This window comes from Sminthopsis crassicaudata, chromosome 5, assembly GCF_048593235.1.
Source record: "Sminthopsis crassicaudata isolate SCR6 chromosome 5, ASM4859323v1, whole genome shotgun sequence".
NCBI classification, from domain to species: domain Eukaryota; kingdom Metazoa; phylum Chordata; class Mammalia; order Dasyuromorphia; family Dasyuridae; genus Sminthopsis; species Sminthopsis crassicaudata.
Window position 1 is genome coordinate 17,962,683 of NC_133621.1, and position 24,739 is coordinate 17,987,421.

General features: G+C 52.7%; 1 protein-coding gene across 2 annotated transcripts; it reads right to left on the bottom strand.

Annotated features, from left to right (window-relative positions):
* Positions 1-337: 337 nt before the first annotated feature.
* POMGNT2 (protein O-linked mannose N-acetylglucosaminyltransferase 2 (beta 1,4-)) lies at positions 338-21,374 on the bottom strand. Of its 2 annotated transcripts, none has more exons than XM_074266899.1 (2): positions 20,823-21,374; positions 338-2,642 (listed from the first exon to the last, which is right to left on the bottom strand). In XM_074266899.1, the coding sequence occupies exon 2, from the start codon at positions 2,521-2,523 to the stop codon at positions 763-765; it is 1,761 nt and encodes a 586-aa protein (XP_074123000.1). In that variant the 5' UTR covers positions 2,524-2,642; positions 20,823-21,374; the 3' UTR covers positions 338-762. The 2 variants fall into 2 exon arrangements, with proteins under 2 accessions (XP_074123000.1, XP_074123001.1); XM_074266900.1 differs by lacking the exon at positions 20,823-21,374 and adding an exon at positions 18,990-19,370.
* Positions 21,375-24,739: the final 3,365 nt, after the last annotated feature.

A 24,739-nucleotide genomic window follows, 5' to 3' on the forward strand; every position in this document is an offset into this window, starting at 1 on the left:
CTTGACTCTGAGGTCTCCCCACTGGGTCACCCTTCCAAAGATCCTCTTTGGTCCTTTTTCCCTGAGCTTCTCCAGTCACCCAAAACCCTGCTCAAGGTTCCCTCCTCCCTCCCTTCCCCCTGAGCCTACCTGTGGGACTTACATGTGTGCTTCCCCCCCACTGCCCCCCGGCCCCAGATCATCCCTGGGGGCCAGGATCACATAATTCTTTTTTCCGTTAGCATCTGCAGGGCCCAGCACGCTGCTGCTCTTGAGTCAGAGGTCCTGGGTTCGAATCCCCCAGGTTAAGGAGACGCGCCAGCTTCCCTCCCAGGGTCCCCAAGGAAGGACTCGTGGGTGATGCTCACAACCATTTATTGAACGTTTCAACAACACATCCTTGAATTAGGATTTGGGGAAGTTTCACAATGAGGAAGCTAATGAAGTACTCCACATAACCACCCGCCGACCCCAGGAACCTATGCAGGCCTGAACCCACCTACTCAATTCACAGTTAACTTTTCCAGGACTACAGATACTCAATGGCCACGGGGAAGGGGGCGGGCTAGGGACCCTCTTGCCGCGGAGGAGGGGGGGCCGAGGGACAGGGGTGCCACTGAGTATTGTCACGGTCGAGAAAACACACACGGTAAATGCAAGAAACAACCACTGAGGCACTAGTGGGGGGCAGGGCGGGGGCGGGGGCTGGTCTCTTCCGCCTTCTCCGGTAACCCATCTGGGACCCCCGAGGGGGCCGGGCCGGGGCCAAGCATGCCTGGGGGGCTACGTGCTGCAGACCAGCACATCTGCAAAAGGTCCCAGCAGGTTTTTGCTGAAGATGCACCGGATCCAGACCAGGTAGGTGGTGAAGGGCTTAATGTTCTCGGCAAAGGTGTGGTTCTGGTGGGTGAGGATGTAAGGCATGTACGCGTTCTCCCCCTGCTCCTGGATCCACACCTCGTACTGGACCTCCTTCGCCTTCACGAACTTGAGGTTCCAGGGCGCCTGCCAGGACACACTCAGCCGGGCCTCGGCGGCGCCCTGAACCGAGGCCCGGCACCTGGCCTCCCTCACCTTGCTGGGATAGGGCCCCTGGGCCCGCTTGGGCCTGCCCGGCCCCGGCCCTGCCTTCACCGCCCCCCGGATGGCCTGGAGGAGGGACGGGATGTCCACCTTGGTGTCCTGGTAGATGCGGAACAGCCACTCAGGGTTGCGGCAGCACAGGTGCCGGGGGACCTCGCGGCTCTGCAGGATGCGCTCTTGCTCGGCGCGGTCCAAGTGGGCGATGCCCCCCTGGTCCCAGGGCCGATCGGGGTAGGTGACGGTGTTCTCCTGCTTGGTGTTGCGCCAGGCCACGTACTGGAGGTCCATGTCCGGGAGGCCGGCCAGCGTCTTGTAGGGCGTGTAATGGTCGGGGTTGATGGCATAGGGGAAGAGCTCCACGACGATGGCGCCTCGCGGCAGGAAGAGGGCGGTGATGAGCTGGGCACCGTGCATGCTGACCAGCATGGAGGCATTGCTGACCAGCCGCACCACGTCAACAAAGGCGTAGTCCTCCAGCGACACAGTGACCGTCTTCATCTGGAACTCGCGGGCCAGCGCCAGCAGCAGCTCGGCCTCATTCAGGATGAGCCGGTTGAGGGTGCGGCTGAAGACCACAATGTAGCCTGGGCCCGGACCCGGGCCTGGGCCCGGGCCCCGGCCCTCGGTCACGCTGACGTTGAGCGCGCGCAGGATGAAGCTGGCGAAGCGGCGGATCTCGGTGCCCGACACCAGGATATTGGCCTTGGGGCCCTGCGGCTGCACAAAGCCGTACTGGTACCAGGTGGTGGCCTTGGAGAGCCCCACATAGGCCCGCGGGAAGCAGAGCAGGCGGCCCAGGCCCTTGAGCTGCTCGCGCAGCAGAGGCGCCTTGCGGCTCAGCAGCTGGTAGAGGTCGAAGTGTGGGCCCGGGCCCCAGCCCTCCATGAACACCATCCTGGCCTCAGGGCCCAGGTCGGGGAACTGCCACAGGGTGTAGAAGAGGGGCAACAGGTCATCGTGGAAGATGTGCATGAGGTTGTCGGGGTTGAAGCGGTTGGCAATCAGCGCCACGTCGGGCAGGAAGCGCGCAGGGGGCAGGGCGCGCAGCGCGCCCACGGGCAGCTCCACGAAGTTGAAGTACTGGGTGTTGTGGTCCTCCACCGAGGACAGGTCCAGGAGCGCGGGCTGGAAGCGGCGCGGGCCCAGGCTGGGCAGCATCAGCGAGCTGTTGCCGTGGAAGAAGATGAACTCCTCTGCCTCGGCCGAGTAGCAGAGGTCCTGGAAGCGGCAGATGCGGTCGGTGTGCGTGCGGCCCGTGCACACCATCCGCGTGCCCTCCTCCAGGAGCGTCTGCAGGGCCGCCTGCTGGTCGAGGACCTCCCGGGTCGGCTCCTGGGCCTGGCGGTGGAGGGCCAGCTCTTCCTCCAGCGTGGAGGCATGCTCCCGCAGCCGCACGTGCTTCCACAGCACCGCCGCCAGGATGGACACCAGCAGGGCGTTGAAGACGGCCGCGATGTTCATCCTGCCGCCGCCCCTGCCGCTGGCCGCGGCTCTAGTAGGACGGTGGGCACAGGGTGGAGCCGGGCAGCGGGGGGGCGCTGCCGTCCATCTCCTCAGGCATGGCAAGAAGAAGCAGAGACCTGCGGGGAAGAAGGATGAGACACAAAGGTCACCGAGTGCCCGGCCAGGCTCTGCGGCCACGCAACACAGACGCTCGGCTGCCGGGCGGATGGGGACAAGGGTTGGAGAAGGGCCCTCCCGCCCCCACCACCGGGGAGGGACACCACACCAGCAAGGTCGAGAAAGCGCCCGGCGCCCCCGGAGCCTGTGAGTGCCAGAAAGGGAGAAGGGAGAGAGAATAGAGATGGAGAAAGATAAAGGACAGAACAGAGATGGAGAGAGATGGAGTACAGAGACTGAGAACAAACAGACAGAGGACAGAGGCAGAGAGAAATGAAAGGACAGGACAGAGAACAGAGAAAACAAAGTGAGAGAGAACAGATGGAGAAAGAGAACAGATAGAGAGTTACAGAGAGAGAAAAAACAAAGAGAAAAGAAAAAAAGAACAGAGATGGAGAAATAGGAGGGAGGGAGAGATGAAGTGCCAGGGGCAGGAGGGGTGTTGGGAGGGAGGCTGTGCTTTGGCTGATCCACTAGATCAGAGGGTGGATTCACACCCCCCACCCTCATCTCGGTCTCCTTCAGGGGCTGCTCCAGTCCCCCTCCCCCAGAGGGTCAGTCTGATGACCCCTCCCCCATCATTCTTATTTTCATCTGTGAGCGTGTGGCTTCTCTGCCCCATGCCCAGCTCATGAGAGGGTTAAACCATGCTGAATGAGTAAGCTTATTGGGGGGGGGGGGGGCGCAGGCCTGTAGTCTCTGCCACTGGAGGGAGGAGGAGGACAGCACCGGTCCTTGAGCTCAGGAAGAGAGGGGAGCTTCCTGACCCCCTGCACCAGCCCACAGAGGGGCCATCCCACCAGGGAGTTCCTAAAGTGGCAGCATTCGCATCCCACTCTCCATGAGCCAGTCACAGCCAGTGCTGGCAGCAGGATGTTTCGCTGCTTCCCAACACTCAGACTTATGCTTCCATCCTCCCACTGCCCTCAATCCTTCCCTTCCCTCCCCCTCCCCTCCCCCTCCGTACTCATTCACTCAACAAGCACTGGAACAAGGACAATTCTGGCTTCCAGGAGAGAATAGAGGCCAGCCGGTGTCCAAGCACAAGCACAAAGCCGAGCTATGGCTCTGAGGCTCCCCAGCCCCAGGCCTGCTAACTTTGCTGGCCGCCTCTCTCTCACCCAGACCTGAAGCCCCTGCTTCTCGGCGTCCCTGCCCCAGAAAGAGCTGCCGGGCTCCCGGAGAGAGCAGCGCACCACAGGGGAGGCCTGAACCAGGACGTCCCAGCTCCGAAGCTGCCCTGGGCTTCCTAGGCCCGGACCCTGTAGTGGGACCCGGGCGAGGGCCACTCCCTGCATGCCCAAAGCACTCTCCTGGAGCCACATTAGAAAGCAGCACGGGACGGGCTTAGTCTGAGAGAGAGCGAACAAGGGTACGAGTTAGGATCCTGCTTCCAGCGCGCCCAGAAAGCTGTAGCACCTGCCTCACTCATGCTCCGTTTTCCTTTTTTAACAATGACAGACTGAGTGTATTTCATCCCAGCCCAGGACAAAAGTAGCGGCCAGTCCCAGTGACTACCACACGGGGAGCTTGAGGAGACCGCTGGGTGACCCTGCTGTGTTCTGTCTCTGGGCTTCTGTCAACTAATGGGAAGTCTTGTGCACCCAAGCACAGGCCCAGACCGGGGCTGCCAACTGGGGCTTTGCTCCACCCCCCCAGACCCACTTGGACCTGCACCCGTGCTCCCTCCTTGGAGGCGGGAAAAAGGCGCTGAGGGGCCAGAGGTGACGTGGAAAAAGGAAAAGGCTCCACCCTGGAAGGAACTGCAAACCCAAGAGCCGACGTCCGAATTGCGTCCCGTGTGGGCCCCTGCCCACCTGAGAAACAGGGGCGCTCAGGGGCCTGCTCTGTGTCTGGGGGGGTGGGCATTTAAAGCCTAGATACCCAGGCCACCTCTCTTACTGGTGTGTAGTCTCAAATGCACCTTGACCAAGGCAGGAAGCAGCCATCAAACACCAACTGTATGCCACTCACTGGCTTGGGAGCTTGGGAGAGACGAAGAAAAGCAAAACCCGCCCCCTGTCCTCAAGAAGCCTCTGTTCTCCTGAGGGACCAGTACGGAGAGAGGTTCGGGTTGCAGTCTGGAGAGCCAGGTTTGAAACCCACCCACCCAGGACACTTCCTAGCTCTGAGAAAGGTGGTTTACATCCCAGGCCCTCAGTTCATCTGTAAAATGGGGACACAAAAGCCTAATATAGCCTTTTCTTCACAGGCTAGAAATGAGCTTCATAAGTTCTAGAGAACTGCCATTGACGGTTGTGTTATTAATTCATGGAGCGAGTGCCAAAAAGGGTCCGCTTTTATTCTCGAAGAAAACGCGACTTGCATGATTCATTGATTTGCAGCAACGCGTTAATTACAGCCGGCCAGTTTTGGAATTTTAATAATAAATGAACACAAATTCCTACTGATATAAAGCATTTTGCGTCCTTAAATTTATTTGATCTTCACCCTGGTTCTGGGCAAGCACAATTGCCCCCACGTGACAGTTGGAGAAACCTGGGCTCGAGAGGAGAGCCCCTGGCCGTCAAAGAGCACTGCATTCTGCAGGGTCGGACCTGAAGACAAAGCCCCCTCCGAAGGGGGCAGGCCTGCCAGCACTGCCGGGAGAAGCCCCTCCCGGGGCCTTAGCACCACTGGTTCAAGCTCCCAACTTTCTCCCCGCACTGGAAGGAGCCGGAGGCGAGGCAACAGCCTGAGCCTTCAGCACGCAGCGCGCTGGACAGCGCCCAGAGCACCAAGGCTGAGAGAGGCTGCTTCCAGCCGGTGTTCTCCCTGCACCCGAGAGTACCGGCCTGTGCCCACAGCTCCCCACTCACTCCCACCTAATTCACCCCCACCCACGGTGCCCCCTCTGCTCCTTTCTGGTCCCAGGGCCGCCGTCCCTCCCTTCGCCCTGCTGCCTGAGCGCTTGGTGCACCATCTGCAGCCCCAGCTCCCTTCACCAGATCCCTCCCGCTCTGGGCATGCTCCGGCCGGCTCACCTCACTCCGCCTGCCCCAGGTCAGCGCAGCCTCCGGGGCGATTTGCTGCAGTATCCCCACAAATGCCCGTGGGGCAGCCATGGGGACGATGGGGGACCATCCAGATGGACCGCCTAGTAATGGACAGAGGCTCAGAGGCTGGGGGCTTCCCTTTTGTGAAAGGGGGGGAGAGAGAGAGAGCAGAACCTGGAAGAAGGGCAGAGCACTTGGAGAGCCACTTCTCCCAGCACTGGCTCTCGTGCTAAAAACAGTCACACAAAAGGCAGGGATGGGGGGGGGGGAGAGGGAGAGAATAGAAGGGAGGGGGAGGAAATGGGGAGAGGAGGGGAGGGAGGAGGAGGAGGAGAGCCAGCTCCGCCACCAGAAAGGGAAGCCCAGTGGTAAATGGCTGTTGGCAAGACAAGAGCAACTGTCGTGGCCGGGGCAGGGCCACTCCTCTAGGGGAGAGGAGGAGGGGGGAGGGCACGTTTCTCAGCTGCCATTTCCATACCACCTTAAAGAGCTTTACATACAGGGGCCCAAACGAACCTCAAGCACTGTGAGGGGGCCGGATCTAGATCTGGGGTCCCATGAGCCTTCTTGCATAGGCAGGGCCAATGATCTTGTTGGCATGGGGGGGGTCCCAGTGAGGAAGCAGGCCCTCTCTGCCTCTGAGAGTCTGGGAGTGCCTGGGGGCACAGTGACCCCTGCCAGCACGGGTTGGAGGAAGCCTTGGAACCCCATTCTTCTCTATCCCCCAGCACCCACTTACATGAGATGTTTGGGTCTGGGAGGAGGGGACAGCATGGACTAAGTAGGTGGCGCTCAGGACACAGGTTCCCAGCTCGTCAAGGAGTCTGGATTCAAAGTTGTCCTCTTCCCGCTGGGCCGGGCCCCTGACCCACTCAGTACTAACAGAACCGAGGACCCAAGCTTTGCTCCAGGGACTCCCGGCTTCTCACATCAGTCTCCAAAGCAAAATGATTACAAGAAGCCCAGGAGAAGCCCGGTTAACTCCCCAGGCCCCAGAGGCCGGGCTCCGGTGCAGGGGCTTCCAAGGAGAGCGCCCCCAATCCCAGCACTGTCTCCACCTTATGGCTCCCAGACACACTGAACTGGGCAGTGGCAAGGAGGAGCTCGAGGCCAAAGGCTGGTCCTTTCCCTCTTTCCTCACGGACCCAAAGGCCCCAAGGGCTGCTCCGCTACCTCAGAACCCTCACTGCAGCAGGCGGCGGCTTTCTGACAAAGGGCCCACAGGCCCCCGAGGAAGCGGGACTAAGGGCTTCTTGTAATCATTTTGCTTTGGAGCTGATGTGAGAAGCCAGGAATCAAGTAAGAAATAAGCATTTGCTGGGAATGCGGAGGAGACAGTTTGGCCCAACAGGGTCTGAGCCCTCAGGAGCTATGGTTCAGTGGCCGGCCAGAGGAGTGAGCGCCTTGTTCCAGATCCCTGGGGGAAGATGGGCTGTGCCTTGGGCCCAGGTCTCTGGTTCTCCTACATTCTGCCTTCCTATGGGAGCCCAAAGAGTCCTCTGAATGGGACAAAGGCACTCTGAAGATCCAGCTTAAGGGGATCTGTCCATGGTTCTGAGATTAGAACTGACTATTCAACAGGGCCTCCCCACTCAGAACATGGGCTCTCCTGTGTCTACAAGAAGCAGGAGGAAGACGGGAAGACCTCTGCCCTCCTTTCTTTGCAGAAATGGGGGGCAGCACAGGTAGGGAACACTGCCTGTGTCAGATTTGGATTTTTATGCATCGCCAGATTTCTTTCCAGCAAAGTTTCTTTTTAAAAAATGTGTTTTATGTATCAGATGGCTTTCCAGGAGAAGGGAAGCGAAGGGATGTAGGAAGAAATGTGGATGGAGGAAAGCAAAATACATCAAAATCTATTCACATTAAATGCTCGTTCAACTAAAAGGCAAATGTCGTGTGCCTGGTCTCTGTGGCCTTGGGCAGGCCCCCTTTCCTCTGAACAACACGGGATCGGGCAGCCAATCCCCAGCCTCCTTCCAGCTCCCCAGCCTAGAGGCCGAAGGTTCCGACTGTTCGGATGCCCTGCTGCCTCGGCCTCCGGACCCTTCTCAGAATGCTGCTTTTTAGCTTAAGGAAAGAAAGGCCAACTTTCAGTCTGAGGTTAGCTTCCATTAAGTTTGATGTCCAAGTTCCCAATCTAGATAATGCTACAGACAGAAAACTCCCGGGGAAAGCCCAGGGAACCCCCGACTGTCCTGTTAGGATGGCAGGGTGAGTCTGGCCTGGGGCCAGGAGGGCTTTAGAAGCGAATGGATCCTAGAGACATCAGCCAGATTGGCTCCTCCATGAGCTGGGTCTGAGACTGCCAAGTTCAGCTTTATCCGTGATTGGGGTCACACACTATATGCAAAGGTCACTAGGAGAAAGGGGGCTAGGTCAGGAAGGGCTTCCTGCAAGTGATTCCCAGAAAAGTTGCCCCAGGAGAGCGGGGATCCATCTTCTTGTTCCCAGGGGCCACCCTGGGGTGCTTTGTGATTACAGTCAGGCCAGTCTCCTCAGACCTCTTCCTGACATTTTGGATTTCGAGACCAGTTGCCCTGCCCCCATCCTGGGTCCTGGATCCCCGCCACCCCCACTTTTAGATCTTTGCGTATTTATGTATTTTCTCTCTCCACTGGAAGGCAAGCTTCTTGAAGGAAGGCACTGTCTGCGTGCCCTGGATCTGACACAGCGACTGGCTCCAGCAAGAGACTACTCAAGATTTTCCTCCCCCCCTCCTTCCATCCCTCCCCTTCTCCTCCTCCTCCTCCTGCCCCCTCCCCATCCTTTCTCAGGAGTTTTTGAAGCCTGCCTTTGCCTGGCTGCACGTGGCCATTTTCTGGGCTCTTGGCCCAGGCCGGCCTCATCTGGCTTTTTTATCACTACTACAATGAGCTGCAATCTCTCCGGGGACTGTCCCTTCACAGGCTGTCTTGGTCACACAGCAGGTCTGGGACACTGTGGAGGTGGGCTTGATGGAAGGCAAGGAACTGAAGGTAAAGACCCGGGAGCCAGAGGGGACGCTCTGCTCGGGGCTCCCAGGACAGGGCTGGGGCTGAAGGCGGCTCCACACTGCCCCCCCCCCCCAGCAGTCTGGCCCCAGAGGGAGCAGGCCGGTCTGAGAAGTTGGGCTGGGAACAAAGAGAGTGGGCCTGGGGGTGATCTTGATGGGACGAAGTTCAAAAAGGAACAGGCCGGCCCGTTCCCAGGCCGGGAGGGCCCCGGAGTCCCCATTAAAGGGAAGAGATGAAAGCTTCTGGCCTGCGGCCCAACGGCCTCCAGCAGCCTCCCCTTCCCAAACAGCCCCCAAAAGGCCGGTGTGCCTTTGCTTTGAGGGAGGGGCAAGCTGCACTGTGTCCAGCTCCCCCCCCCAAACACTTCTGAGAAAAGAAAAACAAAGGCTTTTAAACGAACGTGCCCAGGCCGGCCCTGTCTGGACACGTATGTCTCCAAAGACACGGGCAAGTCAGGTCACTCCCTCGCTCAAAAGCCTTCAAATGCTCCCTCTGCTTTTAAAGGGCAACTCCGAGTGATGGCACCGCCACTCCAAGAGGAGAGGGGCTCAGTGGGGGCAAGTCACCTCAAAGGATTCCCTTTACCATCCAATCACAGGGATGCGCTGCCTGGGGGATCTCCGTGGGGGTGAGGCGGCCTCTCTTTTGCTATCAGCCCTCACATCTGGGATGCTCAATAAATGTGGGCATGGGTCCCAGCTCTGCTCCCGGGGGGAAGGGGGAGTCTCTTCTCCTTTTGTAAAGAACACAAATGCCTAAACGTTCCCCCGTGCCAAGCCCCTGCCCGCTAGGACCCAGGCAGCTGGGTGCCCACAGGGCAGGGGTGGAGGGGAAAGGTCACTGACCTCAGCCAGGCACTGCGCCAACTGCTCTCTGTCCATGAGCCTGCCAGCCAGGTGCTGGGCCTCCATTTACAGTCAAGAAAACAGTTGCAGGTGAACCTGCGCTCAGGACTCGGGACCACCCGCTGTCTCTAGAACCCACCATGGAGGGGCAAAGGGGAGCTCTTAGAGGCCACAGAGCCCCCTGCTGGGCAAGCGAGGCTATGGAGGCCTTCAGACATGCCCCTGGAAGGTCTGGGGTGGGCTGCCTGCGGCTCGATGTCTCCAAGTTGGCACAAATCACTATGGATCCTGGCCCCCCATTCTCAGGCTGGAAGTCATGGGCAGGCCCCCTCCTCTCCCAGATGCTGGGCAGGCCCCCTGCTGGGCTGTTTGGGTTCATCGCCCCCATGTCCAGCCTGGCGCCCGAGCATTTGTTTAAAACCAGATTTGTGATTTCACTGGCTGGAGAGGCACTAGCCTCTGTAAGGATGAGAAAGACCTAAATCTCTGTGCCTCAGTTTCTCTGAGTGTAAAATGGAGACCATATCTGTACTACTTAAGCCCCAAGTCCCTGATAAGACCTGGCATCATTTGTGAGCAGAGGGGGACACGGGCGCCCCGCTGGCTCCGGATTCAGGACCGGGCCCCAGCATTCCGCACCACAGCAGACTACAGTGACCACGCCCCAACCCCCTAGAGGTCGGGATGCCTTGCACGAGTGCACGTCCATGCAGCCGCCATTCCTGCTCTCTATGAACGTGCAGGCCCCCATCAGGCCCAGCAGGGAGTGCTCAGGTCCCGCTCTGAAGGAGAGACCCGGAGGCCAAGAGGCCCCACAGCCCGGCTGGGATTCACCAAGGAAAGTGACGGGACTGGGGGCCCAAGAGCCCCAAATCTCAGCTATGAAAGCCGAGAGCAGTCCAGACTGACCAGGGAGGCCGGCAGAGGGGGAGGGACCTTTGGAGGGACCCTGGTGCTGACCCCAGGCTCTGCCCAGATGCCCCCAAGTCGGGGCCTGTTGAGGGATATGGCCATTCCCCTGGGGATCCTGAGAGGACAAGATGGAGGCTGTGCAAACTTTGCCACCCACCTGACTGCAGAGACCCTCTCCCTTCTTTTTACAAATCAGGCCCAGAGCCACTGGGTGGCCGTCTCAGCTGGGCCTCTGGGGTCCAAAAGATCTGAATTTAAATCTGGCCTCAGGGACTGGCAGCCCTGGGACGCTGGGCCCCTCAGCCCGCCTCGGCCTCAGTGTTCCAACTGTATAATGGGAGAAGAGCAGCACCCACTTCCCAGGGTGGTGGTGAGAATAAAAGAAGTATTTGTAAAGCAGTCAGCTCAGTCCCTGCAAACACTGGGAACTTAATTAATGCCTTTTCTCTTCCCTCCCTTCCCAAAGACAGTGATCAGAAGGAGGGAGAGAGCAGGCTATGGGCCCGAGGGCCTGTTTTTCAGAAGAGGAAAGTTAACTAATAAACCTGGGGGGAGAGGTGGGAGTTCTGGCCTCAAGCACAGCCTCCCTGCTTGGTTTGTCTGGGATGGCCGGACCTCCTGTGTTCCTAATGGCTCACTGCCTCCTCCATCAGGAGGCTCACAGGGCACAGCAGATGCCTCATAAATGCACCAGGACAGCCAGAGAAGGAGGCTGCACTGGGCTGCTTCTCAGCGGTCACACCCAGAGCTGGTGGGAAGCGAGGCCCCCCAGTGCACCTCAGGAGACCGGGGGGGGGGGGCGCTCTCTGAAGGCCCTGGAATGCTGCGGCTGTGCTGGGGGGCAGCTCCTCCCAGAGCTGGCCAGGGCGGGCTGGCTCCCCTCTCCAAAAGGCACTCTGAAACCCCCAAGTTCTGTTCTTTCCTCAAATCCCAAGCACTCAGCCCAGCGCTTGGCACACAGCAAGCACTTACTAAGTGACAGAGCTCTGCTACTGGTTAACCACCAAGACGACAAAATCCTTCCTAACGGGATACAAAGGAGGCCCCAAGACTCCCTTAGCTAAGGAGGCTGTGAAATGGGGCAAATAAGAGAAAATAAATACTCGTTAATTAAAAATGAACTAATTAAATAAAAATCCATCAAATAAAATGAGGATAGACTGGACAAATTCTAAGGTGACTTCCCCATCTCTGCTCCCATTCTCACCCTATGCCCAGCTTCAGCCACATCTCAGACCAAGGGAGTGAGGCAGAAATCATTCCATCAACTGACAAGAGTGGATCCATCACCTCCCGAAGGATGCAGGGGGCGCAGGGGCCAGATCCCGGGAGCTGTGACGACAGGAGAACATACAGACTCCACGGCGGGACATCCGGAAGGCATCTGGGAAGGGCCTCTGACAGCTGCGCCCAAGGGCTGGCAAGACCCCGACCCAGAGTCAAACCAGCGTCAGGGGAAGGCCGCAGATAGGAGGAGCACAAGGGGCTTCCACCAAAAGGGCTTTACAAGAAGCACACCTCCCAGAGCCTGGCGGAGTAAGGGAGGGGAAATGGAGAGGAGCACAGGCTGAGGGAGAGGAACACAAGCTAAGGGAGAGAAGTAAAATCTAAGGGAAAGGAACACTATCTAAGGGAGAGGAGTATCAGCCAAGGGAGAGGAGCACTGGCCAAGGGAGAGGAGCAAAATCTAGGGGAGAGGAGCATTGTCTAAGGGAGAGGAGCACAAGCTGGAGGAGAGGAACACTCTCTGAGTGAGAGGAGTACAAGCTGAGGGAAAGAAGCACAAGCTGGAGAAGAGGAGCACAAGCTGGGGGGGAAAGGAACAGACTTTAAGAGAGAGGAGCACATTCCATGACGTTTCACCCAAGATCGGAACAAAAGCAGGGCCAGCAAACATGGTCTCAGAAAAGGCAAAAGCAAAAACAGGCCCAATTCAGAGAGAGAAGCAGGGAAACTTGCTAAAAGATACTGCAGAAAATGAAGTAATGTCAATATTAATATCATCACCAAAATGGCCCAGCATCCAAAATCTTCCCCCCGCCCTGAGGCTGGGGTTAAGTGACTTGCTCAGGGTCACACAGCTAGGAAATGTTAAGTGTCTGAGACCAGATTTGAACTCGGGTCCTCCTGAATTCAGGGCTGGTGCTCTATCTACTGTGCTACCTAGCTGCCCCTACATCCAAAATCTTAAAGGAAAAGTTACAGGAGGAAATAAAGTTAGATGTAACAGACTTCTGGAGAAAAAGGAATGGAAATAGAAAAGAGAATACCATGTTTATCAGCATTATAAAGCAATAAATCATAAAAACAATAAAACATAAAATAATTCATCATATATCAGGGCATAAAAACCTCAGACAAATGAAGAAAAGCAGAAATATTAAATGCATCCTTTTTAGACCATAGTGTGATAAAAATTGCATTCAACAAAGAGTCAAGTTTCATAAATTGAAAATTAATAGGAAGTGGAATAATCTCATTCTAAAGAATGGGTCAACAAATATTTCACAAAGAGAATGACAACAATCAGATGGCATACCAGAATTTATGGGATGCAGCCAAAGTAACACTTAGAGGAAAATTTATATCTCTAAGTATATATATCAATAAAACAGAGAAAGAGCAGACCAATTAAAAAAAAAAAAAAAACTAGAAAGGGAACAAATTTTAAATCTCCAATTAAAGACCAAATTGGAAATCCTGAAAATCAAAGGAGATTAATAAAATTGAAAGAAACCACTTTAATAATAATAATAAAAAAGAACTAAGTCATCAGTTAATTTGATAAAAAAGATGACAAATTACCAATGTCAAAAGGAGTACTAATGAAAAAAAAATTAAAGCAATTATTAGGAAATATTTTGTCCAATTATATACCAATTATATACCCTAAGTGAAAGGAGATGAGTATTCTATGAATAATATAAATAACATAAATTATGCAGGTTAACAGGAGAGAATATTTCCTCTTAATACTTAAATAACCCTTTCTTAGAAATAGAAATTCAACATGCCATCAATGACCTCCCTAAGAAAAAAATGCCCAGAACCAGATGGATTCACAAAAGAACTCTACCATAAAGAACAATTAATTCCAATATATAGAAATATAATCAAAGAAGGAGTCCCTCCAAATTCCTTTTATGACACAAATACAGTGCTGCTACCTAAACCAGGAAGACAAAGCAAAGACAGAAAACGATAGAACAATTTTCCTAAGGAATACTGATGCAAACATCTAAATAAAATACTAATATGAAGATCATAGCAATAAATCACAAAGATCATACACTTTTACCAGGTGGGATTCATATGAGAAATGCAACGCTAATTCAATATTAGAAAAAATAATAGCATAACTAACCATATCAAGAGCAAATTCAAAAAAATAATCTGGCTATCTCAATAGATGCAGAAAAAGGTTTTGACAAAATATAATTCATTTCTATTAAAAATACTAGAAAACAGGAATTTATTATTCTATTAAAAATACTAGAAAACAGGAATAAAATAAATAGTATGTATCTAAAACATCAGGGAGATTATTACTACTATATAATAGTAGCATAATAGTCATTTCTATAGCAAAAATAAAAGGAAAAAAAATGGAAGGGATTAGAATAGGCAATGAGCAAATAAAACTATCATTCTTTTTTGACAATAAGACTTTTTATACTTAAAGAATATTAAAGAATCAACTAAAAGATAGGTGAAATAACAACTTCAGCAAAGTTGCAGGATATAAAAGTATACCCAATATAAATCATTAACATTTCTATATATTCCCAACAAAGCTTAGTAGCAAGAGATATATTCCATTTCATATAACTGCAGACAATATAAAATACTTCAGTTTGTTCTACCAAGAGAACCCAGGAATCACAGGAACAAAATTAGAAAACGCTTTTCATGCAAAGTCAGACCTAAGCAAATTAAAAAATATTAATTGCTCCTGAATAGGCTGTTCCAACATGATAAAAATGACAATTATATCTAAATAATTTACTTATCCAGTGCCATACCAATCAAACTACCAAAAAATTGTTTTATAGAGCTGGAAAAAACAATAACCAAAATTCATCTGATAGAACAAAAGGTCAAGAATATTAAGGGAATCAATGGGGGAGAAAAAAAAAAAAAGGAAGGAAGGTAACTTAGCTGTACTAGAGCTCAAAACCATATTATGAAAAGTTGATTATAATTAGTACTAAGAAATCAAGTGGTGGATAATGGAACAATTAGGTTCACAATACTAATCCAATGTTTAATAAACCTAAATACCCAAAGCTTTTGGGATAAGAACTCACTCCTTGACAAAAATTGTTGGGAAAACTGGAAAGCAATTTGGCAGAAACTTACCTTGATAAGGTTAAATGGGCACATAATGCCCTAAGTACATTAGGAAAACATGGAATGTTTTACCCATCAGTTGCGTGCAAAGGGAAAAATTATGACTCAACAAGATAGGATCACAAGAAATAAAATGGATCATTTTGATTCTATGAAATTAAAAAGATTTTTCATAAAACAAAACCAATGTAAGTCTCTTGATAAAGGTCTTATTTCTCAAAAATATGGAGAACTGAGTCAAATTTATAAGAATATGATTCATTCCACAGTTGATAAATCACCAGAGGATATAAATAAAAGTTTTCAGAAAAAGAAATTAAAGCTATCTATAATCATATGAAAAAATGCTCTAAATAACCATTGATTAGAGAAATACAAATTAAAACAACTCTGAGATACTACCTCACATCTATAGGATTGGCTAATATGACAGAAGGAAAATGAAGGGTTGGAGGGGATATAGACAAATTGGGATGCTAATGCGCTATTGGAGTCGTGAAGAGCAATGTGGAACTATACCCCAAGGGCTAGAAACCTATGCTCGCCCTCTGACCCAACAATAACACTACTCAGTCTGCAGACCAGAGAGCTAAGAAAAAGGCAAAAGACCTGTGTGTACAAAAATACTCTTTTTTTAGTGGCAAAGAATTGAAATTGAGAGGATTAGAAAACAATTTACACAAAGAAAGTCAGACCTAAGCAATTTAAAAAATATTAACTGCTCCTGAATAGGCTGATCCAATGATAAAAATGATAATTATATCTAAATCATTTACTTAGCCATCAACTGAGGAATAGCCAAATAATCTGTAGTTTATAATTATGATGGATGTCGTGCTCTAATAACAGAATGGTTTCAGAAAAACCTTTATATGAACTGATGCAAATTGAAGTGAGCCAAACCAGGAGAATATTGTACATAAGTTACCGGCAATATTGTTTGAAGATCAATTATGAAAGACTTAGCTCTTAGCAATGCAATGATCCTAAACAATTCTGAAGGGTAAGATGAAAAAAGCTATCCAACTCCTGAGAAATAACTAATGGATTCTGAATGCAGATTGAAGCATAATTTTTTAGCTTTATCTTTTTTGCTTTTTTTTTTTTTTTTGCAATATGGCAAATATGGAAATATATTTTTCATCATTTCACATGTATAATTGATATCATAGTTTTTGCCCTCACAATGGGAGGAGGAAAGGGGTGAGGGAAAGAATTTAGAACTCGAATTAAAAAAAATAATTGTTTAAAATAATGATATATGTATATATACATGCACACATGTGCACACATGTATATAAGTATATTCTACATATCTGTAAATATACATATGTATATATATTCACGTGTGTAAGTATATGTGTGCATATGTGCACAATTGTATATAATTTTTTTTCTTCAAGGCGTGGTAGCTCTTTGAATTGGACGAACTGTTTTTTCTGGAATTAGCTATAGTTGTTAAAGTCCCAGGGGAATCCCATTCACAAAGATCCTGAAACTCTATCTTAATGTGCAGTTATATTTAGTAAAAATGTTTTTAAAAAGATATAGAAGTAGGAAATTTTGGAAAAGGGGTGGGCTGATGGAAAAAGGTGATGAGCTATTTTGAGTAAAAAAAAAAGAGCCACATCTTCTCCGTGTCTCCAGGACAGTCAGTCTGAAATGCCTGAACATAATGGATGATGCAGACCTGGGACACGGGGGAAAGTGAGGCTTTCTGGGAAATATAATTTGCATGGAAATAAGCCCAGGATGGAACTCTGGAGAAAGCTCCTCATGGGGGGGTGGGGGGTGATACAGCTAGCAAAGGATGTGGAGAATCACCCGGCAGCAGGGAAGGAGAATGGGCTGCAGGAAAGGGGGGAGGGGGGACATTAGGGTGCAAGGCAATGGTGGGGGGTCAAGGAGCATGAACACCGAGAAAAGAAGATATGACCCCGCAGTGAAGACTAACCCTTAGCTGAATTATAAAGTCACAAACCCCTCTGTGTTTTAGGAGGAAATCAGAGATGAGCTGACATTTTTCTAGGATTTTACTTGAGAAAAGGAGAAGAGACAGGAAGATCCTTAGAGGGGATGGTAGGAGGAATGGGGGCAAGATGGCTGGGATGGGAGGGACTCAAGATGCTGGGGGACAATCTGCCAGGGAAGACCAGAGGGGAGAGACCTTGGCAAGGGGGAGGACTTTGTTGGAGGAAAGGCGATGAGAACAGAAGATGCTGCCAAATGGTTTTAAGATGAAAGGGGGGAAAAGAGCTCACGGTGAATGGCCTTTGTTTTCTCGGAGAAGTATGTGATGAGATCATCACTGAGAAAGGCAGGAAAGGAGCGAGAAGGTGCAGAAGAGCCTGGGCAGGGAAGGAGATGAACTCAATTAGAGAAGAAGAAAAGGAATACCTGGATGCAGTGGCTGCTCGAGATGAAAGACGACCATTTTCTCCTGTTCCCGGCCCGGCCCGGCTGTGCGAATTCCTCCTGCTCCGTGAGGAGAGGCAGGTGGCGGGATTAACCCCGGGCTGCCAAGTCCTGCCAAGAACTGAACGTTGGCAGGGTGAGGGGACAAGGGGCTTGAGCTTAGAGAACACTGACTCTGCCCAGGCTGATCTGGGCTGGAAATGGAAAAGGCACAGAGGGCAGGGGGGCAGGGAGAGGGACTACAAAGGGCTGGCGGGCCGGGGTCCAGGGAAGGAACAGAGTCAGAGCGGCCCCTCCCCGCCTGATTTGTAAGGCAGGTTGGAAAGCCGCGTTAGGATGAGGAGGGGGAAATTACACCGACTCATGTGTCCTGGGGTCCACAAGGCAGAGACTCTCACTCCGAATGCCAGGGAATGATGTTCTGGTTAAGTGAAGGTTCTGATTGACCTGAGCTGACTTCTGATTGATGGGAACCTCCTTTGTTTTGCTGAACACAGTTTTTCCTCTGAAGGCCTCTGACGTGTCTTACCAGAGACTTGGGGAGTCTGGACTCGGGGGGCTGGGTCACTGCGGAGCCCGCTGGTGCCCCCCCAAAGGCTAAGCAAAAATATGGCAACAAATTCTATTCTCTGAAATTTGAGGATCCCATCACCCAATTCCAGAAGATTCAGCATCAGGCAATCTGCCCCGCTACTACACCCACTGAAATGGCAGGGGCTGGGCAGCCCGAGATTCCCAATGAATGAAATCCCGGACCTCTGAGGTGTCTGCCGTGCCTCAGTTTCCCCATCTGTAGAAGAGATGACAGTAATGTCTATGAAATGGCGACGTGGGTAAAGTCCTTTGCAAATCCGAAGCACCACATGCACTGTCGGTTAATGTGACATATTTTATACACGGATATACACTCGTAGTGTTCGTGAGAGGACGGCGAGCTGCCCAGGACCACGGCCTGGCCGAGGTCTCCTGCCTCCCATGCCCTGCACTGTGCTCAGCCTCGGGGAGCTTAGGGCAAATTCTGCTTGGGAGACTTTAAAGCTGGTGCCCCCCATCAGGTCCAGGGATCTCAGACACGGGGGGAGGCGGCACGGCCGGCCGCCCCTCCCCCCCAGCCAGAATCAGAACGCTCTGGGTTTAAATTCTGCCTCGAGTGTGACTGGGCAAGTCACTTCACCCATTCAAGCCTGGGTTTCCTCGGGCGGACTCCAGGCCTCCCCAGCACGAGGCTTTGGGGAGAACATCATGGGGGGGGGGGGGCTGACGGCCACTTGTGCAAAGATGGAGCGGGAGCAAAGCCGCCCTGTCCCCTCTAGCTCCGTCATCTGGGAAAGGGAGGGTGATCTCCAGGGGCCTCCCCGTGCCCGGCTCATTTCAGTGGGGGGGGGGGGGGCTCAGGACAATCACATTAGCTCTTAATAAGAAGCGCGGATCCAGGAGAACGAGGGGCATCCACACGGGCTTGGGGGGGGGGGCGGCGCGGGAATTTTCGGCCTTAAAATAAAAAAAGGTTATTCCCGAGAGCAGCCGCCTGCTTTCTTCTGAACGAGGGGAAGCTCCTGCCCTCGCCCCGCAGTCCGCGGGGACTCTGGGAAAGCCTCTTTTCTGTGGGAGGAGAACGAAGTCGGGCAGGAGATTCCTTCCAGATCGAGAACCACGAGCCCGAATCCAAGCTGCTTTTTCCCTAAAAGTCTGGGGAGCAGATCCTTCTGACTGCGGCGGGGTCTCGTCCGCAAGCCACACCCAGCCCTCCCCCCTCCCTCTGGCGCGTCCCCTGATGGCTCTAACCCACTGACCTCTTCCTAGATCTACTCCAAACGCTGAAAAATCGGTCCCAGCGATCCACTAGATTATAACGAGCCGCGTCTACACAGGAAAGGAGCCGAAGTCAGAACCGAGGTGGTGTGCAACGCCGGATCGGAGGCCTCGGTTAACGGGGTCCCCGGTGGAGGGCGCTCCCTCCTCCCCGCCGCAGTCTCCTCACGTGGGCAAAGGGGGAGCGGCCAAGGGCGGCTGTGGCCCGAGCCCCTAGTTTTCAAACCCTGACATCATCCCTCGTGCGAACAAAGGAAAGCTCGCAGATGCCGCAGAAAATGGCGCCAAGAGAGCCGCCCCCCACTCAGGAACAAGAAGGCCCGAGTGCAAATCTCCGAATCAGAGCCCGGTGAATCGGGCCGAACCGCTTCCGGTCCCCTCCAGCCGCAGCCTCCCGCAGGTACAAAGGACCGCGGCCGCCATTACATCCCGCGGGCCGCTGCGCGGCGCTGCACAAAAGGGCGTGAGCTCTGCATTAGCGCAGCGGGCCGAGCCCAGCCCCGCGTGCGCCACCCTGCGCCACCTGCATGGCGGGCAAGCCATTTCCTGCAAAGGGGGCGTCCATCTAGTCCCAGCCCCACCTCGGAAGCCCCGAGCCCGGAATTACGGCGGGAAAGCGGGGTCCCAGCGACCTAACCCAGCCCCTCGCTTCCCCAAAGGAAGCCGTGGCCCGCCGACATGAGGGCGTCTCCAAGCTCGCTCGCAACCAATGCAACAATAACGACAACAATAATAACAATAATAACGCTAAGATTTTGGCGATTAGCAGATGATGAGGCAATAATAAAACGGTACTTATTACGCGCCGGGCCCCGCGGGCGCGAATTGATTTTATTTGATCCTCCCAACAACCTTTTGAGGTAGATGCTGTTACGTCCCCATTTGACAGAGGAGGAAACTGGGGCAAACAGAGGATCCCCCAGCTAAGGAGTGTCTGAGGATGGATCCGCACTCAAGTCCTCTCGATATCGAGTAAGGAAGCGGCAGAGCCAGAAGGGGCCGCGCAAGGCCTTCGGACCAAAGGAACCCTTACGAGGGCACGCGAGCTCTTTGAGCTCTTTCGGGTAGTAAGGGGGCGAGAGCCCCAGCCGTTCGGCTGGGGGGGGGGGGGAGCGCAGCAGGGGGGCGGGGAACCGCCCCTGCTGGCCAAGCCTTGCAACAGCACCTCCATTCAAAGAAACCCACCATTTGTTAACGTCAGACGCCAAGAGAGATTGCTACAGTGTAGCCAAGCTGGGCAAGGACTGCTTTTCAAGAATACGCTCTGCCTCGTGCTCCTCGCCACGAGCGCCCAAACACAAGCCCGCGCTACACGGCTTTTTTTTTTTTTGGGGGGGGGGGGGAGAAGAACAAACTCATGATCCCCACGCACCCACTAGGACTATGTCATCATTCCCCCTCCCCCACGAGGTGCCCAGCCCATCTCTCTCAATCCGCTCTTTTCCCCAGTTCTTTAAGCTCAACTGCCACTGAATGGATTCTGAGGGCAGTCGGTGATGACCCGGCCCAGGGCCCTACCCCAAAGCACTAACCGCCCGCGGCCACACAGTGACCGGCGCCCCTTTTGTCCTGGCACTGACACCCCCCTACGCCCCCAAATCTGGCAAGGTGCATGCGCACTTCAGAAAGCCTTCTTTCAGCTCCAACCTCGAAATCTACTGTCACCTAAGGCGTGACGCCTCTCGGGGCCCGCGCCCCCTCCCGTGCCCGCAGAAGGCCCGAGGCACGAGGCCGCCCCCCTCCCCCCAGTGCGGGCGCCCCGCAGCACAGGTCCCAAGGGTGGGGCAGTGGCAGAGGAGCCCCCCAAAGCTCACCTGCTGATGCGCGGGGTGGAGCCAGGGCAGGTGGAAGGATCCCCGTCGTGCACGTAGGCTGCCCAAGGCCACGGCCAGGGCCACGACCACGGTCGCCGCCGCCGCAGACGCCGAGCCCGCTGCTCCTGCTGTGGCTGCTCCCGCTGTGGCTCCCGCTCCAGCTGCTCCCGCGCCTCCAGCAGCTGCTCCCGCGGCTGCTGTGGCGGCTCCCGCTCCAGCTGCTCCCGCAGCTGCTGCTGCTCCCGTGGCTGCTCCAGCTTCCACTACTGCGGCCGCCGGCGCGGCCCCTCCTCCCGCAGTGGTTCCAACTCCGGCTTCAGCTGCCGCGACCGAGCTCCAGCCGAGTCTCCGCCCCGGATGGAACCTGGCGATGCCCCGCCGAGACCTCGCTCCGCGTTCTGAGCGCCGCCCCACCCTCCCCACGCTGCGCCGACCCCGTCCCGAGCCCCTCCCGCGACTCAGGTTCGCCTACGGCGTTCGGCAGCCGGCCCCAGCAGCCCAGTGGCTGCCCTCAGCTAGCGCCAGCTGCCTCTGCTCATGCTCAGTGGCCGCTGCTCGACTCCTTCGCAGCCGCGCGAAAGGTATTGTGGGACGTGTAGTTCGTCACTCTGGGAATTGTAGTTCTCGCGTTTTGTGGAGCGAGGCGAGAGGGTGCGAGGACAGGGCGAGGCAGCGCCCAAAGCAGACCCGGAAAGGTCCCCGAGCGCTGGCCGCTGGTGTCCCGGCCCGGAGAGGGAAAGGGGGGACATGTCGAGTTACCCCCAAACCAAGGGCCATGTGACAGCCTCAAATAGGAGCCGGCCTCGCTTTCAGATGAGGAAACAGGCCCCGAGAGCAGGGTCGGGGGAAGGACGGGGAGGGGCGCTCCAACCCCACCCGCTGCGCGCCCGCTTGGCCCGTGGTTTTTTCTCTTAGACTCGGCCCTGTGGCTCAGCACAGCATCCCCCCCCCCCCCCCCCAGTATTGTGGCTCTCACTGGGCGGTTCTCAATGATCCTTCCCTAAAATGGAGTTTTATTGTGTGTGTGACATTAAAATGCGTGTGGGGGGGGGGGACGGAGGGAGAACAGACTTCAGCGCCAGGTCTCCCAGAAATGAATGTCGTGTGGGGGGGGGCAGATTTAGTGCTACTGAGACAAATGAAATCGGACTTCAGGCACTGTTCGAGGCGATCTACACGCGTCCCTGTCACACTCGCGTTCGCACATAGAAGCCTGTTCTAGCATCCGCCTCGGCCCTTCCAGCTGCCCCTCGGTGGGGGAGGGAGCGATCTGCGGGCCGAGAGCTGCGAGGTTCCAATCGGAGTAACCGCCGATAACAGCCCCGTGATATGTGTATATACACCATGGTGCCCTTACTGTAATCTCTGTCCCACGCTAACATAATAACCGCGCCTCCTATATAGTGAGTGTGCACATATGCACACAGATGTGAGGCGGGGGCCTCACAAGTCGCGCCGGCCCTCCCGCGCTGTGCACACTGGGACACGGAGGGAAAGTGCTGGCGCTGCAGCCTGTGCCTCCTCTGAGTCCCCCATCTCTCTCTTCCTTGTCTGGGAAGTGGTGATACACACAGCGGGACCCCCCCTCCCCGAGCCCTGTGGGGAGACCCCCACCTCCCCATCTCCTCCATTCTCCCGGGCCCAGCTCCCGGCCGCGGAGTGCTCCCCCTCTTCTTCTCCCGGCAGGAATCCCGCCCCCACAGGAATCTTCCTGACCCCCTCACCCCCGGGTTCATCTCCCGGTTATCCGTGTTGTTTGCGCGCTGCTTCCCTCGCTAGGCCAGCAATCCTTTTTAAGAGCACGAGTCCCCAGAGCTCGGGCCGGGGTCGGGCCGGGCGGGGGCTTCTCGGCTGGTTGTTCCCTACATCTAGCGACAGAAGGAAAGTGCCCTTTTAATGAGTTTATAACGTAGCGGCCCAGGCTCCGACAGCAAACACAAAGACACTTTAAAGTCAGTTTATCTCTCAGTGCCAAAGCTTAAATATACATTTCTTCTTTATCGGGGGAGGAAGGAAAAGGCAAACCACTAGATTTGAAGCTGGGACAGACCGGAGCCGGGTTCTTTCATTTTGCCGTGAAAATCTGAAATCTCCGCGTGGGAAGGGACCTGGCCGAGATCAAGGTCAAGGTTATTTAAACTCTTTGTCATACGGTGGGCTGGGGGGGGGGGTAGAGGAAAAATGAGGCAAAATCTAAAGGAATCAGATATGCGCATGGGTAATTTTACAGCATTGACAATCGCCAAACCTTTTGTTAATAAAATTTATTTTTAAAAAATCAAACATTAAGCACCTCTCGCGTTGGAAGGACCACGTTCTGGTCAAAGATCATGCAAAGACAGACAATTCCTCCTCCGAAAAGGCTCCTGTGCTCGCGGGGAGATCGCGCGCACCCACAGAAGTCTGCGCCCGAGCGGCGGCGAGCGGGCCGAAGGTTTGGGACGCAAGCCCGAGGCCCGGAGCCGGCGCCGCAGCGTCCGAACCCTGCAGGGACGAGGCAGTGAAACCGCCCAGGGAGGGGCTCTCTCCGAGCCAGGTACACGCCACAGCATCAAAGTAAGAAGGCAGGGAGATGCAGAGTCTCAGAAAAGGTAGAGGTAACAAACCTGCAGAAAAGTAAAGGAGGTGGAAGAAGGATGCCTAAATTGTCTCGGCTCTGAAGCGCGCCTTCGGTGGCTCACAAACAAATGCAGAAAATAAGTATTAAATGCATAGATTAAAAAGGAATAGGAAATGAAATCATTTTATCCTAAAGAATTAATGGCTCAAAGAACAAATCCTGGAAAAATCCATTTCATTAAAGGCGATGATAATAATAAAAGAACATGCCCAAATTTAAGAGATGCAGCTATACAATCCTTAGGAGATATCAATAAAAAAGAGAAAGAGCAGACCAGTAAACTGGGTATGTAAATTAAAAAAAAATAGAAAAAGAACAAATTTTAAACATCAATTAAATACCAAATTGGAAATCCTAAAAATTAAAAAAATTAAAATTGAAAGTAAGAAAGCTGATAAATCAGACTAATTGAACTAAAAAATAAAACTAGGAGCTAGACTTAAAAACCCAACAAAACATAGTAAAATAGATAAAACATTGGTTAATTTAATTTTTAAAAAAGAAAAAAAAACCAACAAAACATAGTAAAATAGATAAAACATTGGTTAATTTAATTTTTAAAAGAAAAAAATTAAGTTACCAATATCAAACATGAAAAAGGTGGGTTTACTAATAATAAAGAGGAAATTAAAGATTATTATCAGGAGCTATTTTGCCCAATTGTATAGCAATAAACATGACAATCTACATAAAATGAATAATTACCAACATATAAATTGCCCAGATAAGTAGAAGAGGAAATATAATACCTAAATAACCCATCTTTTTTTTTTTAAGGAAATTGAACAAACCATCAATGAACTCCCTAAGAAAAAAAATACCTAGGATCAGATGGAAAAGTGAATACCAAACATTTAGAGAACAATTAATCCCAATACAACAGGCAAAGAAAAGGTCCTACCAAATTTCTTTTATGACAGAAGTATAGTATTGATACTTAAACTAGAAAAGAAGAAAAACAGATTAAGAAAACTGTAGACCTATTTGCCTAATAGATGTTGACCCAAACTTTTAAAATAAAATGCCAACAAGGAAATTTAGGGCAAAGATCTTACACTTTAAGCAGGTGGAATTTATCCCAAGAAAACTACCAGTATAACTGATCATATCAGTAATAAAACTAACAAAAAAAAACCATATGATTATCTCAATAGATTCAGAAAGAGCTTTTAGAAATACAATACTCATTCCTATTAAAAAATGCTAGAAAACATAGGAATAAATGGAACTTGCCTTAAAATTATCAGCAATTACTATTCCCTATAACCGGGTTAAGCTAGAAACCTTCCCAGTTAGA

What these genes read in the sequence shown, in the direction of transcription:
- POMGNT2 (XM_074266899.1), bottom strand. Translation starts at nt 2,523, where the DNA reads ATGAACATCGCGGCCGTCTTCAACGCCCTGCTGGTGTCCATCCTGGCG.